This window comes from Leucoraja erinacea, chromosome 22 (assembly GCF_028641065.1).
Source record: "Leucoraja erinacea ecotype New England chromosome 22, Leri_hhj_1, whole genome shotgun sequence".
In the NCBI taxonomy this organism is placed as follows: Eukaryota; Metazoa; Chordata; class Chondrichthyes; order Rajiformes; family Rajidae; genus Leucoraja; species Leucoraja erinaceus.
The window spans coordinates 10,515,085-10,534,462 of NC_073398.1; the positions used below are offsets into that span (position 1 = coordinate 10,515,085).

General features: G+C 45.5%; 1 protein-coding gene across 1 annotated transcript in view; it reads left to right on the plus strand.

Annotated features, from left to right (window-relative positions):
* The window catches only part of LOC129707713 (von Willebrand factor-like), an 84,258-nt gene that overhangs the window by 39,804 nt on the left and 25,076 nt on the right, over positions 1 to 19,378 (plus strand). The window contains 15 exon segments of the mRNA XM_055652939.1: positions 419 to 1,773; positions 2,463 to 2,582; positions 4,156 to 4,299; positions 4,962 to 5,105; positions 7,135 to 7,296; positions 7,788 to 7,834; positions 8,442 to 8,619; positions 9,821 to 10,041; positions 11,832 to 12,018; positions 12,916 to 13,263; positions 14,428 to 14,639; positions 15,847 to 15,949; positions 16,496 to 16,570; positions 17,347 to 17,451; positions 18,879 to 19,081. Coding sequence (XP_055508914.1) covers positions 419 to 1,773; positions 2,463 to 2,582; positions 4,156 to 4,299; positions 4,962 to 5,105; positions 7,135 to 7,296; positions 7,788 to 7,834; positions 8,442 to 8,619; positions 9,821 to 10,041; positions 11,832 to 12,018; positions 12,916 to 13,263; positions 14,428 to 14,639; positions 15,847 to 15,949; positions 16,496 to 16,570; positions 17,347 to 17,451; positions 18,879 to 19,081 — 3,604 coding nt within the window.

Below are 19,378 nucleotides of genomic sequence, written 5' to 3' on the forward strand. Positions count from 1 at the left end.
TGTATGAGATATTATGTATTTTTTAAGAATCAAGAGTCAAGGGTGTTTAATTTTCATATGCAATGACAGTGGGCCAATGACATTCTTACTTGCTGCAGCTTAACAGGCCGACAATCGCAACACAAGGAGACAAAAATTCAATAAAATAATAACAATGCCAATACTGGTGCAAAATACCCCAAAGTCTTTAGTGGAATCAAACACAATTCATAATCACAGTTGAGGTTAGTGTTCAAGAGCCTAATGGTTGTGGGGAAGGAGCTATTCCTGTACCTTCTTCCCGATGGTCAGAGTGAAATGAGAGTGTGGCCAGGGTGGTGTGGGTCTCTGATGATATTTGCCGCGGTGTAAGTGGTGATGCATTGACGGTGATTCAATCTATAACGTACACCCTTTCTTTTCCACGGTGCTTCCCCAGCCAGTGTGTTGGAACGTTCTTGCATTGCGCCCACTGCCCCAGGCTGGTCCCAGGGCCAGTCCCAACCCTGGTCCCTGAGGCTTTCCCAACACAGCCAGAGGAAACGACGGAAGTGGTCGACGGTTGCAACAGGGTCATGGAGCTGGTGTTCGTGATCGACGGCAGCAAGTCCTTCTCCAGGGGAGAGTTTGATGATGTGAAGAGGTTTGTACTATCCATGATGGAGCAGATGCAGATCGGCCAGTCCAACATCCGGGTGGCCCTTCTCCAGTTCCACTCGCGCATCAGCAAGCAGTTTGACCTGTGGGAGAAGAAGAGCGCGAGGGAACTGAAGATGTTGGTGAGGACGATGGGATACATCGGGGGTTCCAAATCTAACCTGGGAGAAGCCCTGAAGTACACGTCCGTTCTTGTGTTTGGGAAGGATTCGAGGAAGAAAGTCCCCAGAGTGGCCATACTTGTGACCGCAAGTGCCTTCTCCACTGTGGATAGAAAACCCCTGCAGTTAATTAGCAAGAGAAAGGTGACGGTGATCACACTGGGCATTGGAGCGGCGATCGACCAGAAGGCAGTCGGCTTGATCGCAGCCAAGTCCCCTGGAGGGAAGTCGTTCTTTTTGAAAGACGTTGCTGACCTTATGGAGTCCAGGAAGAAAATCCTGGACTACATGTGTAGCCGTGGAGCCAGTCCCCCGCCCCCTGTACCCCCAACAACACCAGCAAGCACCGTGCCTGCCACAGCCGCACAAGTGCTCACCACCCCGCCGGCCGGCAAGGAAACAAGGCGCGATGTTGTCTTCCTGCTGGAGGCCTCGGATAAGGTAGGAGAGGACAACTTCAACAAGACCAAAGAATTTGTCATTAAGATGATCGAACAGTTCCAAGTGACGATAGAGCCCACGCACGTGTCCGTCGTCCAGTACGCGGACACGGTGAGCGAGGAGTTAGTCTTCACCGCCACTCAGAGGATCTGGGAGGTGATTGAGAGAATCAGGGGGATGCACTTCCACGGGGGGAAGCTGACCAACACGGGCAAGGCCCTACAGCATGTCATCGAGACCACGCTTGCCAACCACAACGGGCCATGGGAGGAGGCCCCCGACCTGGTGTTCATGATCACTAGCAACCCTCCCACAGATAACATCACCAACCCCTTCAACACGGTCAAGCAGCAGCAGGTGGAGCTGATCCCCATCCTAGTCGGCCCCGACATTGATGTTGACATATTCCCACCCCCCATTGTGCACACGACCTACAAGGATATCACTGAAATCACCAACATAGTTTACCAGCGGTGTTGCCAGCCGATTCCCCCAACCACAGCCACCACCAGAGGTCTAACCATGCCCCCAACAGGTGAGACTATCAGTAACCCAACTATGCAAACACTTAAGTTTCTATTTGAATTCAACTTTAATTTACTGCACATTGGCCATTAACCTGTTTCGGTTCCACCAAAGTTACTTTATCTTTTTCACTTGGAGGGTGGTGGGTATGTCTTTTACCCAGGGAAGGGGAATCAAGAAGCAGAAGGCGTAGGTTTAAGTTGGGAGGGGAACGATTTAAGAGGAACCCGGGGGGGGGGGCATAATTTTCCACACAGAGAGTGGTGGGTGTATGGAACGAGCTGCCAGAGGAGGTAGTTGAGGTGGGTACTGCAACAGCATTTACAAGGCATTTGGCCACATACATGGATAGGAATGGTTCGGAGGGATGTGGGCCAAACACGGTCAGGTGGGTCGAGCGTAGATGGGGCACCTTGCTCTGCAATGTGTAGTGAGTGGATACAAAAGTGGGATAAGGTAGAACTAGTGTTGCGGTGTGGACTTGGTGGGCCTGTGGGCGGTGTGGACTTGGTGGGCCTGTGGGCCTGTTTCATGCCGTATCTTTCAATTCAATCGACAAGTCGTGTTGAAGTGTGCGGTGGTCCTTAGAACACTTTCGAATGAAAGTTTATCATGAACGTCTTCCAAACAGAGTTGACCGCTCAGGATTGCAAGCAGGATGTTTGGAGCCACGAGTATAATTCTGCCATTTCTCTCTAGGTCTGTGCGCAGAACCAATGGATATCATCATCCTTCTCGATGGCAGCGACAATGTCGGAAAGGCAAAGTTTGAGGAAATGAAGAGCTTTGTGAAATCATTCATGAGGAAGGTGAACACAGGTCAGTGGAGGAGGGGGGCACCATTGCAAATGAGACCAAACGACTGATCCAAGCAGGATTCAATCAATGATTCAATGACACTTTATTGTCACATGTACCTAGGTACAGTGAAATTCTTTGGGTTTTTTGCATATAATCTGGTAACACAAAACAGCAGACTTCACCTTTTTTTTCAATTAAAAAATGTATTCAATTATTAAAAAATAATAATGACACTATAATAAAACATGCCAGAACCCACCACCATAATACAATACAAACATATATCCATAATAACCTACTATACAATCATTATTGAAGATACGTTCAACACCCTGCTGAGCCCAGCAGTCCCGGAACTCGCTCAGGGTGCCCGTGGATGGGGCGTATTCCCTTTCTAACCGCACCCGGGCACGGACGTATCCCCGGAAAAGGGGCAGGCAGCCGGCTCGGGTAGAGCCCTCCACCGCCTGGCGCCTTGACTCGCGGGCAGACTTCACCTTGGCAGTACTCAGTGTCACCACGTTTCCGGCGCGACAAAGTTTCAAAAATTCTCAGTACTGTCTTATCTTCTCACGGCGGCAAACCAGGCCGTCCATCACACGTGGCCGCAGGCAGCCCGCCAGGTCCAACTTTGTTCTCACCGTTCCCTTTTCAAACTTAATCCCCCCCCCCCCCCCCCGTCGGGTCCCTCTTTGTTCTTCGTGGCCCCCCCACTGGGGCCCCTCTTCATTCTCGGCGGCCCCCACCTGGTTCCCCGCTCGCCAGGCTGCTCTCTGTGCCGCGCTGGTTGTTCGGCCCCTCCGTGCATCCCGGTACCTTCTGCCGCCGCGTGGCACGTCCTTGGTTAAAAAAAAACACCAAGGTGGTAAAGTTAACTCATAGTGAAACCAGCTCAACTTGCCACTTGCAAAACTGTATTGTGGAAGATTCTTTTCCAGCCAAGACATTGAGGTAGATCCAGTCCGAGTAAACATTCCATACCACCGAATTGACAGCATGTATCAGTGTGGTTTTTGACCATAAAAAGGTGCCAGCATGCATCTCATTTAAAAATTAATCTAACAATTTTGCTTCCATCAATATATCCCCATCTTACCCGATGGAACCACTCTCCATTCTTCTTTTAAGCATCCTGGCTTCCTCATCCGGGGAACGTCAGTCAGTAGTTACAATGGTCACCCCTTAGAGATGGCCATAGTCTTTAAAATGTGTAACACAAAAGGAGGTAATTCAGCCTTGCTGCGTCCATCAGACCCCTTCCTGCCATCGTGCAAGAGTTGAAACCAAGATTGGTGAGGGAGGGTGGGTTGGTGGAGGTAGTTGGAGAGGGGAGAGGTGGAAGGGAGGGAGGGAGGGAAGGAGGGACAGTGGGTGGTGGGAGGTAGAGGAGGGAGGGAGGGAGGGAGAGGATTCAGGGAGGGTGGATGGAGGGAAGAAGGCTCATTCAGTTTGTTTTCCGTTTAAACTCTCCAGTTTAAAATGACCTGTGGCATTGTGAAGTTTCACTGTTGTTCTAGTGTTGTTTTTACATCTCGCAGTCTAAAAAAAGCTGCACTTTGCAAATGTTTTTGTCGTCTTCCTCGAGTCACAGGGTCAGATGCAACGCATATCTCCATCCTGCAGTACGGCAGCAGCAACACTCTGGAGGTCACTTTCAACAGAAACCAGGAAAAGGAGGGACTTTTGGATGTGATCGACAATATCCAGCAAAGAGCGCCTGGGCCAAGTCGGATAGGTAAAGATGCCGCATTCTACCCTCTAGTCATAGAGTTATATACAGCATGGAAACTGGCCCTTCAGGCCAACTTGATCATGGTGCCCCATCTACACTAATCCCACCTCCCTGCGTTTTGACCCATACCCCCTCTAAAACTTTCCTATCCATGTACCTGTCCAAATGTCTTTTAAATGCAGTACCTGCCTCAACGACCTCCCCCAGCAGCTCGTTCCATATACCCAGCACACTCCATGTGGAGAAAGGTTGCCCCTCGGGTTCTTCTTAAATCATTCCCCTCCCATCTTAAACCTATGTCTTCTGTTTCTTTGCCTCCCTAACTCTCAGTGAAAGACTGTCCATTCACCTTATCTATTCCCCCTCTGTAAGACCACCTCTCAGCATCCTGCACTCCAAGAAATAAAGTCCTTGCCTGCCCAACCTCTCCCTATAGCTCAGCCTTCGAGTTCTGGCAACATCCTTGCGAATCCTTGCAACCTTCGATTTTCCAGCATCTGCAGTTCCTTCTTAAACACTTAAATCCTTGCGAATCTTCCCTGCACTCTTTCCAGCTTAATTCCTTGAATTTTTCGGACAGATGATTTTTGTATTTGACGTGTCTTGAAATTTGTGCTTGGCAATGGGAGAGTGGGTCCTGATGATGTATTTATGATGTTCTGTAGGAGCGGCACTCACCTTTGCAGTGCAGAATGGCATAACTGAGACAAATGGAGCAAGGGTTGGAGTACCAAAGGTCGCCGTGGTGATAGTCACCGGCAGGTCCGTGGATGATGTTGTACAGGCATCGAGGGAAGCCATCATCTCAGGTACGTCATGCTAATTCATACTGAAGCCAGACCATGCTTCAGGCAGGCAGCATTGAGGGGTGCTGCTTCTCAGTTACACTAAGGCCCCAGCTTTCCCTCCACTGGATGTAATCATTAGTTATTAGTTTATTATCATGTGTACCGAGGTTCACAAGTTATCGGAGTAGAATTAGGCCGTTCGGCCCATTGAGCCATCTCCGCCATTTAATCATGGCTGATCTCAGCCTCCTCATTCCATTTTCCTACCTTCTACCCATAACCCTTGACACCAGTTCCAATCAAGAATTTGTCTATCTCTGCCTCAAAAATATCCTCTGACTTGGCCTCCACAGCCCTCCGTGGCAATGAGTTCCACAGATTAACTACCCTCTAAGTAAAGAAGTTCCTCCTCACCTCCTTTCTAAAAGAGCGCCCTTTAATTCTGAGGCTATGACCTCTGGTCCTAGACTCTCCCACCAGTGGAAACATCCTTTCCACATCCACTCTATCTATACCTTTCATCATTCTAGGTACAGTGAAAAGCTTTTGTTGCGTGCTAACCAGTAAGCGGAATGGCGATGCATGATTACAATCGAACTGTCCACAGTGTACAGACGCATGATAAAGGGAATAACGTGACTAACATTTAGTGAAAGATTAGACTAAGTGGGACTCGTTGGGTCCCTGTCACACAGGAGACTTGGTCCCCTAACGCAATATTCCACCACTCACCCATAGCCCCCAACGGCACAGGTGCACCTCATTTCCCCTCATCTCTGGCACTCTTTCCCTTCCTCTTCACCCTCCCTCTTCTTTCCCCTCTCCTCGCCCCCTCCCCCCAATTCCTCCCTCAACTCTCTCTCCCTCTCCTTTCCCCTTCCCTTAGTCACCCCCTCCCTCCCTCCATAACTCCTTTCCCCTCCCTACTCCCCTCCTATCCCTCTATTCCCCACTCCTCACCTCCCCTTATCCCCTCCCCCCCACTATCCCTCCTCATCTCCCCCACTGCCCTCCTCTCCCTCTATTCCCCACTGCCTACCTCCCCCACCTGAAGGGCCTGTTCCCGTGCCAAGTTAAACTAATCTCCTCTGCCGGCATGTGATCCATATCCCTCCATTCCCTGCATATCCATGTGCATATCTAAAAGCCTCAAATGCCATCTGCCTCCACCACCACCCCAGGTAACATGGTCCAGGCACCCACCACCCTTTGTGTTAAATACATGCCTCGTACATCTCCTTTGAACTTTCCCCCTCACTCCTTAAAGCTATACCCTCTAGTCTTTGACCTGGGAAGAAGGTTCTGACTGTCTATCCTATCTAGACCTCACATCATTTTTCATACTACTATCCAGTGTCCCCTCAACCTCCATCAACTTTGTTTTTCTCTTAACTTTGCTTCACTGGTAAACTATCTGTAGCATCAGAAATCACAAATATTTGCTTCCATAAAATCTTTGTTTGTCATTTAACACAATCATAAAGCAAACATACCATTATTTCCTTCAATCACACGGAATGATTTTTTGATATTAATTTGCACTTAACAAATAATAAAACAGATTTTTAATCCAAAATTAGAACAATTTTGTTTATTTGACAATGTTTTTAAACAATTGTCACACGGAATACTGCAAGAGGATTTCATTAAACACTGGCCAGCAAGCTGCAGCAGTCTTAGTGTAATAACAAAATAATTTAGAGTCATAGTCATAGTGTCGTACAGGTCTTTGGCACACGTTTCCAAGCCGACCAAGATGCCACACTTCAGCTTGTCACATTTCCTACATTTGGCCCACACCACTCTAAACATGTCCTTTCCATGTACCTGTCCAAATGACTTTTAAATGCTGTTACTGCACCTGGCACAACTACCTCCTCTGGCAGCTTGTTCCATGTAACCACTAGCCTTTGAGTGAAAAAAACACAATTTACGGATTACATCATGATTTGTGCAATTTGCATTGGTATTATCAGCAATACTTTGCTTCTTTAGGAAGTCCCAAAAGTCATGAAAGATCCAATGTTAAAGTAACTTCTTTCCACCCCAGGTGTTACGGTGATCCCGATAGGCATGGGCCAGGAATATGATGAGCAACAACTTCTAAGCCTAGCTGGGCCCAACCCAGAAAACGTTGTTCAGCTGCATGATGCGGAGGTACTGCCTATGATGTTGGAACTCAGCAATAAATTCATAGAAAAAGTCTGCAAGGGTGAGTCTGACGAGTTTTTAATTTTGATTTCTCATGAACAGTGCTAGGGTGCGACAAGTAGAGAATAAACTTGAGAACTGGGGAACTGCAGAGGCTGGAATCTGTTGCAAAACGCAAAGTGCTGGAGGAACTAAGCGGGTCAGGCAGCATCTGTGGAGAGAATGGACAGACGATGTTTTGGGTCGGGCTCCATCCTCAGACTGATGGAGTAGGGGGGAGAAAGCTGGAAAAGAGGGGTGAGGCCGGGACAAAGCCTGGCAAATGATTGGTGAATACAGGGGAGGGTGTGATTGCAGATGGGTGGAGTAAAAGTGACAAAGGCTGGAGGTGAAAAGGAGACAAAAGGGTGTCAAAAAGGGAGAAGTGGGGGAATGGAATGTAAAGCACTATATTACCAAATGGCACTGATGAATGAAGAATAAACTTGATGTGCTGCGTTGATTGTGGCAGCAATGCATGCCGAGTTTCTTACACTTTTCTTTCTTTTGCAGTGATTTCTCCCCAGGAATGCATCGATGACAAAGGGAATCGACGACAGGTACACCTTGGCTCAATGCTGCTGCAATGGTCCCTATCTCCAGACTTCCTCAGCAGTACGGTTCAGCTGCATTTGGAGTATTGTGTGTAGTTCTGGTCACCCCATTACAGGAAGGACGTGGAAACTTTGGAATGGGTGCAGAGGAGATTTACTTCAAAGCTGTCTTGATTAGAGGGTATAAGCTATAAAGAGAATTTGGACAAACTTAGATTTTTTTTTTTTTTTTAAGTATCCTGATAGAAGTATTTAAGATGATGGGAGGCATAGATGGGGTAGACAGTCAGAACCTTTTCCCCAGGGTGCAAATATCAAAGAGTAGAGGACACAGCTTTGAAGTGCAAGGGGGGATGGAGGGATGTGCATTCCAGGCAGCCCGAGGAGAGTAGTTTAACGGCATTATGTTCAGCACAGACATTGTGGGCCGAAGGGCTTGTTCTTGTGCTGTACTGTTTTATGTTCTGGATTAATGGACAACTAACATTAAAATATATATATATTTTGGATCCTGTTTCCTAAAATCATGGCAGTATTTCTAACCCTCTGCATTGGTTTGATATGAGGCTTGAAGTGAAATATGATTTTTTTGTGATATTTGGAATTTCTCTAGGCTGGGGAGAAGTGGATGCTGCCGGATAAATGTCACAGCTTCTTGTGCAAACACAATGGGGAGGTTATTTCCATTAATCATAAAGTAAACTGCGAGAAACTCCGTAAACCTACCTGCAGTAACAACCTGCCCAGCATCAAAATCGAGGAGACATGCGGCTGTCGATGGTCATGTCCCTGTAAGTACTAAGCTACGATGACCTCTGTTACATCCTATGTCACGGAGAAATAATACTGAAATCAATTTGGAATATTGCGTTTGAGATCAAGAGTAGAGGCACCTTGATCCACATCGGTACTGTATAAATTTTGACCGATGCCAGGAACTTCATCAAGCAAAAAATACTCAACATACAGAGCAAATCCAACATTTGAAACCTTTAATTTAGTTTAATTTAGAGATACAGAGCGGAAACAGGCCCATCGACCCAGCGAGTCCGCGCCCATCAACGATCCCCGCATGCTAACACTATCCAACACACACGAGGACAATTTACAATCTCGACCAAAGCCAATTAATCTAAAAACATGTACGTCTTTGGAATGTGGGAGATAACCGGAGCTCCCGGACAAAATTTTACACAGGTCACGGGGAGAACATGCAACTCCGTACAGACTGCATCTCGCAGTCGGCGATCGAAACCGGGTCCCTGACGTTGTAAGGCAGCAACTCTACTGTTGCGCCACCGTGCTGCCCTTTAGTCCCATGGGAACAGGCCCACCTAGTCCACACCAACCGGCGATTACCCCATACACTAGTTCTATCCCACACACTAGGGACAATTTACGGAAGCCAATTAACCTACATACCTGCATGAGTTTGGGATGTTGGAGGAAACCGGAGCACTGAGAGAAATGTACTGGGAGAACGTACAAACTCAGAACAGACAGCACCCCGTAGTCAGGATCGAACCCGGGTCTCTGACCCTGAGAGGCAGCAAATCTACTGCTGTGCCACCAAAGGTCACCAACTCTTAAAGATATAAAGGGGGGGGGGGGATAAGGAAGAGTCTTTCAGGTTAGATTAAGCTAATGATATGTCCTTGAGCACTCTGTAATCTGGTCATCATATTTGTTATTCCAAGGAACTTCTTCTCAAAATAATGGAATGATATACACTGTTAATGGTGAGGTCCTGGGGAGTATTGAGGTACAAATGGCCGTTGATGTACAAATCCAAAGAACCTTGAAAGGTGGCAGGTCAGGTGGATAAGGTGGTAAAGAACAAATAAGGGATGCTTGCTTCACACCCAGGATGTAGAGCATTAAATCAGGATCTTGGTACAGATGAAGCTGAGAGGTTGGTGGTGTGTGGGAGAGAAAGGTGAATCTAATAAAGACGTATGAAAACGAAGTTTTGCTTTCTTGTTCTATCAACAGGTTTATGTACAGTCTCTGCTCAAACAGAGATTGCTACTTTTGATGGGCTGGAGTTCTCGTTGACTGGGAAGTGCTCCGTTATGTTGCTGCAAATTGAAGACCAGGATACACAAATAATCATGCACAAGGGCCTATGCCACCGGTTCTCCAGAGCAAACTGCATCAAAGCGATTGAAGTCAAGCAGCACAATACAGCAACATTGTTGCATGACAATATGACAGTAGGTTTGAACAAGTCTGAAGTCGCAGAGTGATAGGGCCATGCAGCGTGGAAACAGGCCCTTCGGCCCGACTTACCCACATCGACCAACATGCCCCATCCACACTAGTCTGCTTTTGGCCCATATCCCTCTAAACCAGGGCTTCCCAACCTTTTTCGTCCCGTTTACCCCTGTCAACTTTAATAGCACATAACAATGTTATTCCACTTATTTATGAACAACTAATGATGAACAGATACCGGCATACCAGAACCAAATACAGTCAGTCAATGAGAAAAAATGTGTACAAACCCAGAATCAACAAATTTACCCCCTGGATAAACAAAATTTACCCCCTGGGGTAAAATTATCCCAGGTTGGGAATCCTTGCTCTAAAGCTGTCCTATCCATGTACCTGCCTAATTGCTTCTTAAATGGCTCAATTGTCCCAGCCTCAACTACCTCCTTTGGCAGCTTGTTCCATACACCCACCACTCTTTGCGTGAAAATGTTACCCCTCAGATTTGTATATAAAATCGTTCCCCCTTCACCTTGTCTCAAAGGTGATGTAAGTGTAATGACCTCAATAGATCAAAGTTTACTTTGATCTATTTTCTATTTTGAATGGACAAGGATGTCAATGTTGCGTATTGGACATATGGCCCATTTGAAAGGTTTGAATATTGTGACAGGGTGCCGTCTAGAATTTGTAGTCAGTTGCAAAATGATGGGTTGAGCTGACAAGTGAGCAATTACTCTAATGGCAGTCAGAACCTTCTTCCCAGGGTGTAAATGTCCAACATTAGAAAGTAGAGCTATAAGGTGGGAGGGGGAAAGTTTCATGGAGATTTGCAGGGCAAGTTTTTTACACAGAGAGTGAGATGCATTGCCAGAGGTGGTGGTGGAGGCAGATACGATAGTGACATTAAAGAGGCTTTTAGGTAGGCACATGGAAGTGCAGGCAATAAAGCAATATGGACCATGTACAGGCAGATAAGAGTAGATCAGTAGTACTTGACATCATGCTTGAGTAACTCAGCAGGACAGGCAGCATCTCTGGACGTTTTGGGTCGAGACCCTTCTTCTCGAACCAAAACATTACCCATTCCTTCTCTTCAGATATGCTGCCTAACCTGCTGAGTTACTCCAGCATTTAGTGTCTATCTTCGGTTTAACCAGTGTCTGCGGTTCCGTCCTCCACACTTCTAGCATTCATAGCAAAAGGATTTGAGTATAGGAGCCATAGAGGGAATACAGAGAAGGTTCACCAGACTGATTCCTGGGATGTCAGGACTTTCACATGAATAAAGACTGGATAGACTCGGCTTGTACTCGCTAGAATTTAGAAGATTGAGAGGGGATCTTATAGAAATTTACAAAATTCTTAAGGGGTTGGACAGGCTAGATGCAGGAAGATTGTTCCCGATGTTGGGGGAGTCCAGAACAAGGGGTCACAGTTTAAGGATAAGGGGGAAATCTTTTAGGACTGAGATGAGAAAAACATTTTTCCCACAGAGAGTGGTGAATGGCTGGAATTCTCTGCCACAGAAGATAGTTGAGGCCAGTTCATTGGCTATATTTAAGAGGGAGTTAGATGTGGCCCTTGTGGCTAGAGGTATCAGGGGGTATGGAGAGAAGGCAGGTACAGGATACCGAGTTGGATTATCAGCCATGATCATATTGAATGGCGGTGCAGGCTCGAAGGGCCGAATGGCCTACTCCTGCACCTATTTTCTATGTTTCTATGTTTCTTTTGCAATATGTCTGTTCCATGTATTGTGCTGTAATCAAATCTCTGTTCCTTTCCCCAGATTACAGTCAATGGGAAACCAGTCCATTCCCCATTAACCATTGGGAATATGGATATCGTTGGATCCAGTCACTTTGTAGCAAGCATTCCCAGTTTGGGATTAGTTCTCATCTTCAGTCCTCTGAGCAACGTTTTCGGGCTTTGGGTTTCTCCGGCGTTGTCTTTTTTCAATGTGGCTGGACTTTGCGGTGAGTGGTGAAACACGAGTGGCAGATCGTCTTCTGCTGTGATTGTTGTTCACCTGCGGTCAGAGTATAAAGTAAAAACAATTGCAGTCGGTTCCAACCTTTGAAAGAAGTCTGCATAGTGCATTCCTTTTCTAGGACTGCTACATCAAACTAGGACTGGAAATGCTGGAGTAACTCAGCGGGTTAATGTCAAACGTGCATTGATTGGACAATTACTACTCGGAAAATTGGACGTTTTTCTCATATTTAAACAAAATGTGCATGTTTCGGTTTTGACGAGTTTCAGGGATGATTTATATAATATTTTTACACAATATGTTAAAAATTCAGATAGTTCTGTGAGTTGGGTCACAAACCTGAACGAAAAAACTCCTCGGCCCACAGCCTATAAAGGCATTTACTGAATACACAGTAACAGCAACGCCCTGATGTTGCCTGGTGATTTGCTCCAGTAGTTCATTTTATTTAGGGGGGCCTCTTGCCTCAGTCACGTCTAGTTTTAGGTCTTGGAACATACAGCATTAAGGATATCCTGTAATTATAAATTCTTGTCATGTAACATTTTAATCGACTACATCTACACTTCACCTGCCTCGGGAAAGTAGATTACATGGTTTGGGCCAATTCACATCCCATTCATTCCCTCTTATCCACTGGGTCAGTCTGAGGAAGGGTCTCGAACTGAAATGTCAGTTTCTCCGGAGATGCTGTCTGACACTGAGTTACTCCAGCTTTTTGTGTCTATCATTGGTTTGAACCGGCATCTGCAGTTCCTTCCTCCGTGGCTTGTGTGATCTGATTTAATTGGTTAGCACGTAAAGAAAAGCTTTTCACTGTAGCTCGGCACAGGTGACAATAATAAACCAATATCGCCTCTGCTTTTTCCTCGGTTTCCAGGAACCTGCGACAACAATCAGTTGAATGATTTTAAACTTCAGGACGGTTCTGTTACTGAAAGCAGACTCTCGTTTGTAAATGACTGGACTCTGACGGATCCGTTCTCCATGCAATGTACCGAAGAAGTGCCGGTGGCCCATGAATGTGTGTCGGCCGGAGATCAGTGCAACGTTCTGCTCTCCTCCGTGTTTGAGGCCTGTCACAAGGTTGTTGCCCCACACCCATACCTCAGGATTTGCCAGAAGACGGCTTGCAACGGCGATGACCCGTGCCACTCCATCGCTGCATACAGTTTCAAGTGCAAACTCCTGGGGGTCTGTGTCAGATGGAGGTCGGACAGCCTCTGCCGTAAGTCATCTCATCTTGCATTGAATCCCTCTCTGTTAGCGACTTCACTCGGGATATGACGGGACTAGCACAGAGTCGCAGAGAAACAGGATCTTCATCCCACCAAGTCCACACCAACCATCTATCGCCCACTTTCATCCCCGACCCTAACTTAATCCCATTTTATATTTTCCTCGCATTCTCATCGACCAGCCCAATTCTACAACTCGCCTATATGCTAGGAACAATTCATTGACCAACCCATGTATAGACCATAGAAAAAGACAGCACAGGAACAGGCCCTTCAGCCCAAGTCTGTGCCGAACATGATGCCAAGTTAAAATAATCTCCTCTGCCTGTACATGACCCATATCTCTTCATCCCTGCATATCTACATGCCTATCTAAAACCCTCTTAAACACCACTTCTTGTTCTTGAACTGCCCTTGCATATCAGTATTCTCACCCTGATCTCACTGCCCTTCAAGTTCTTCCTCCTGGTGAATACAGATGCGGAGTACCTATTTAATGCCTCACCTATATCCTCGTACTCCAAGCATGAATTCCCCCCATTACCCTTAAATTCCCTCCATTTTGAAATGTTCTTCTTTAACCTTGAATGTGTCAGTGACCAAACAGACCCCACAAAACAGACACCTGTACATTGAGTCATAGTCAAGAGTGTTTTATTGTCATACGTACAGTTTGTCCCAGATAGAACAATTAAATTCTTACTCAAATCCGATCCTATTCATGTATCCGTCTAAATGTCTCTGATAGCACCTGCCTCAACTCCCGCCTCTAGCAGTTCGTTCCATATACCACCACCCTTTGTGTAAAAAAAGTTGCCCCTCTGATTCCAATTAAATCTTTCCCCTCTCACCATAAACCTATGTGCTCTGGTTCTTGATTCCCCTACTCTGGGCAAAAGACTTTGAGCATTTAACTAATCTATTATGATTTTACCCACCTCTATAAGATCACCCCTCAGCTTCCTGCACTGAAAGGTGTAAAGTCCTAGCCTGCCCAACCTCTCCCTATTGCTCAAGCCCTCGAGTCCTGGCAAATTGGAGCTGATTTGGCACCTGCACTGGCAAAGCCATCTCCAGTTTCTTGCAAGTCATGGAGTATGTTTTGGTTTTATCTACCTTTTGCCTGTTCCTTTTATTTCTCCCTTCCCTTCCAGCTGCCCACTGCCCGGAGTCCTTTGTATATGATGCTTGTGGGGTAAACTGCACCCAGCACTGTGAAAGCATTGGAAGATGGAACACCACAGATTGTTTGGGTCCTCCAATGGAAGGATGTTTCTGCCCGGAAGGCAAACTGTTGCTGGGGAGGAAGTGTGTGACCGAGGATGTGTGCGCACAGTGCGTGGATGAACAACAAGTGTATCACCAGGTACGAGGGCAACAACAGAATGAAATAGAGGGGTCCCGACCTGGACTGTCTTATGTCCAGTATTTCCTGCACTGGACAAGCTAGATAATAATAATAATAATAATAATTTTATTTATAGAGCACTTTAAAAACAAACAGCTGCAACAAAGTGCTGTACATCACTAATCATTGACAAAAAAGTTAATACACACCAAAAATAACAATCAAAAGAAATAGTAGGAAAAGACATGTAAAATAAAGAAACATCAAAAACACCACAAACAGAAGCAAAGCCTCAGGCATGGTCAAAAGCCAGGGAGTACAAATGCATTTTAACACTGGATTTGAAGATGGACAGTGAGGGGGCCTGTCTGATGTGCAATGGCAGGGTGTTCCAGAGATGCAGGAAAAATGTTCCCAATGTTGGGCGAGTCCAGAACCAGGGGCCACAGTCTTAGGACAAAGAGCAATCATTTAAGACTGATGCTGCTTACCCCACTGAGTTGCTCCAGCACTCTTTTTGCTCCAGACCCATCTGGTTCCAGCGATGAGGTTGAAAGCAGCTCATGCACAATGTTCTCTCTTGGTGGGCACAGGTCTACATTGGGAACATGTCGTCAACAAATGGAACCTATGGGTCTTTCTCTGATCAACACCTTGCAGAGGGCTAGCAGAGAACCTCACAACATCTTCTCAGGTTAAATGCATGCCACATATTGCAGTGATGCAAGGAATTTCAAGTTACAGGAAGAAAAGGCAAATACTGTACAATAGCATTGCACTTGCCGTTAAACCGATAAGCAGGAAGGAAATGATGAATTGTATGTTTTCATGCAGGGTGAATAATAATAATAATAATAATAATAATCATCATCATCATCATCATCATCATCATCATCATAAAAAAGGAACCGTGATACTGGTTTATACCAAAGATAGACACAAAGTGCTAAAGTAACTCAGCGGGTCAGGCAGCATCTCTGGATAACATGCTTAGGTGATGTTTTGGGACCCTTCATCAGGCTGATGACATGGGGAATAATACCCAGTGCACTTAATTAAACACCAGTGAGCTGTGAATAATGGGAGTGACTTCATTAAATGAATATTGGAACTTGTCCATAACCTAAACATTTAATCCTTGCCCAAATATCGATGTTCTCTTCCTAGCCTCTCTCGTGGAGCAGTGGCCGCTGTTAACTTATTTGCCATGTGCTTTATGTTGTAGTATCTGGATACGTGGATACCACATCGCGACCCCTGCCAGCTCTGCATGTGCTTGGCAAACAATCAGATCAACTGCACCAACCAGCCCTGCCCTGCCATCACAGGTAAACAACAACCCACAGCGCCAGCCCTGTCTCTCAGTCTGAAGAAGGGTCTCGACCCTAGTGATGCTGCCTGTCCCTTTGAGTTACCCCAGCAGTTTGTGTCTACCGTCAACAATGACTCTCCCTGTTAAAATCAATGAACACATTTCTGTGGCATTAACCCTTTCTTTGCCTTCTTGGTTAAATCTTGATTTAAAAGGTGTAGCTGTTTTGTAAACCAGCTTCTGTAGTTCCTTGTTTCTACAACCTCACTCTGTTTGCAGTTACCATCAATATTTTAATGAACGTACAAAATAGAACAGTATAGCAGAGAAACAGCCCTTCGGCCCACAATGTCCATGCCAAACATGATGTCAAGTTAAAATATTCTCATCTGCCTGCATAAGATCCAAACTCTGGACATAACAGAATTATAAATCATGGCGTGAATACGTTATAATGCAGAATGTTAATTCAACAGAATTCAAACATTATTTGCCAACCATGGAAACTTCTTATGATTGTTGACTTTAACTGATGAAATGTCTTTTCTGTTCCTCTTTCCAGTGCCTACGTGCGAAGTCTGTGAGAGTCCGGTGTTAAAGCGTGTCGCAGACCAGTGTTGTCCACAGTATGAATGCTGTATGTACAGCTGTTTCTGAATATTGAATATTGCGTTCAGAATAGATTGACGCTTTACTGTTTCTGAGGAAAACGAAAACTATTTAAGTTCTATTTAAGTAATAAGACTTAAGTGATCGGCAATAAGATGTATTTCTTTGTGCTTTTTTACATTTCGTATTGCAAAAGGTGAAAGAATATTTTTGGGTTAAGTACAAAAGCTGTTTTGCTTAATGGGTGCTTGATGTACATTTTGCCATGTACATTTTGCTAAAGGTACTCTGTGTGTGTGTTTGTACTTTGATAGAGTCATAGAGAGACTCATAGAGTGATACAGTGTGGAAACGGGTCCTTCAGCCCAACTTGCCCACACCGGCCAACATGTCCCAGTTATAGTAGTCCCACCTGCCCACATTTGGTCCATATCCCTCCAAACCTCTCCTATCCATGTACCTGTCTAACTGTTTCTTAAATGTTGGGATAGTCCCTGCCTCAACTACCTCCTTTGGCAGCTTGTTCCATACACCCACCATCCTTGGTGTCAAAAAGCTACCCCTCAGATTCCTTTTCAACCTTTTCCCCTTCACCTTAAACCTACGATATCACTCATTTTGCATGCAAACTGTGATCATTTGTTGTATTTGTGTTCTGTGAGGTAAATTTAAGAACAGAATATTTTGCTGATGGAGTAATGATGCTTTTTGTGTAACACCACATACAATGTGGATATCTACTGTACATGAAGTTTAGAAGCAGAGCGCCAATTCTCCAATGATGGATGTTCTCCATTCCCATAGTTTGTGATTTCCAGTCGTGTGAAATGCAGCCAATCCCAAACTGTGCAGATGGGACCTCACTCTCACTGAAAAACCCAGGCCATTGCAGGGCGATTTATGAATGTGGTGAGTTCTCGGAAAAGTCCAAACAGCTTATGCATTTTAATAGAGGTTAGAGGAACATAGAGTGACAGTGTAGACGTCTCCCGTGTATTTTTCTGTGTGTTTATTTATAATTAGACCGGAAAAATGAGACAAGGGAATCTTTACAAATGGTTTTGCTTTGTTTCTCCTGCACAGAGCAGAACAGTTATCAATTTCAAATTTCAGTGTCATGTATTATATTTGCCTTTTAAATTTGTTTTAATTCCTTGAATCAGCGCAATATGTGGTGTGCATTTAAAGCCGAAAATATATTGTAGAGGTCTCTGCCAGCATTGTGTATGGTGTAGGTCAAAGAAAGGGCCAGATATTCCAATTGTTGATCACATACTCCCAATGCAGACCCTTGTGGTGGATATACACACGTTTTTACACTTTGCACTGTCTGATTAAAGATAGTCCGAGGGTCTCCAATGAGGTAGATGTTAACTCAGGACCCCTCTCTTTTTGAGAATTGCTTAGTTACCTGATAACAGCTGGGAAGAATAGTCCTTGAATCTGGAGGTGTGCGTTTTCACTCTTCTGTACCTCTTGCCTGATGGGAGAGGGGAGAAAAGGGAGTGGCTGGGGTGAGACTCATCCTTGATTATGCTGGAGGCCTTGCTGAGGCAGCTTGAGGTATAGATGGAGTCAATGCCAACCAAAATGTCCCACCTACATTAGTCTCACCTCCCTCTTGTGAGGTTCTTTAATGGCAGTAGGAAAGGCAATCAGCCCCATAATAAACTTCCAGGAGATCAGCCATTTACAAGGATGATGCACAATATCAGGTATCAGTTGAAGATCCCCATCTTGATTGTATTTTTGTGCCTGAATCAGAATCAGAATAGTACTTTATTTGCCAAGTGTGTTTTGCAACAGTTGAAAATCACCCCTTGAACTTGTACAAAGGCAAACTAATTCCTTAAACAAGACAAGATAAGCCCAGTTCTCAAAAAAAGAAGTGCAGATGCTGGAATCTTGAGCAAAACACAAAATCCTGGAGGAACTCAGCATGTCAGTCAGCATCTGAGTACTGGTGATGTTTCAGATTGGGCCATTTTCTCAGACTCCCATTATGAAGAAGGGTCCTGACCTTAAACTATGCCAATCTGTAGAACAGTCCCTGGGCAACTGAGTTCCTCCAACACTTTGTGTTTTTTTTGCTTGATTCCAGCATCTGCAGTTCCTTGTGTCTCCAAATAATTTTAATATTCTCGTTGGCAGCGAGATTCTCTATGCCAACTTTAGACCTTGGGCAGTGTTGGTCAAAGCTAAGGCACTGTAAACCCCACCACAAATAATACCATCGGCTGTACAAGTGGCTGAATTACAAGGACCAAAGGGTCATAGTGAAGGAGTAGGGACCATTGGTCCAATCCAGTCTAATCTAGATGTTCTGTTGTTTTTAGTCTGCAATAGGAACACGTGTAAGGGAAGACCCTTGAGATGTCCGCAGCATCGGGTACTGAAGGCGATTGCAACAACATGTTGCGATAGATATGAATGTGTCTGCAGTTGCAATAATGAAATAGTCACCTGCCCCGCTGGATATTCACTCAAGTCGGTGATAAATGACTGCAACTGCACTTCGTCACACTGCGAGCCTAACAAGGTAAATGATGGTGTGTGTGTGCGGTCTTCAACCCCGTGGCTGCCTTCAACCGCGTCGCTGCAGACATAGCCATAGAGTGATACAGCAAGGAAACAGATCCTTCAGCCCAATTTGCCCACACCGGCCAACATGCCCCATCTAGTCCCACCTGCCTGGGTTTGGCCCAGAGCCCTCTAAACCTGTCTTACCCATGTGCTGACGATAGACGCAAAATGCCAGATCAACTCAACGGGACAGGCAGCATCTCTGGAGAAAAGGAATGTGTGACTCTATGTACCTACCCATGTACCTGTCTAA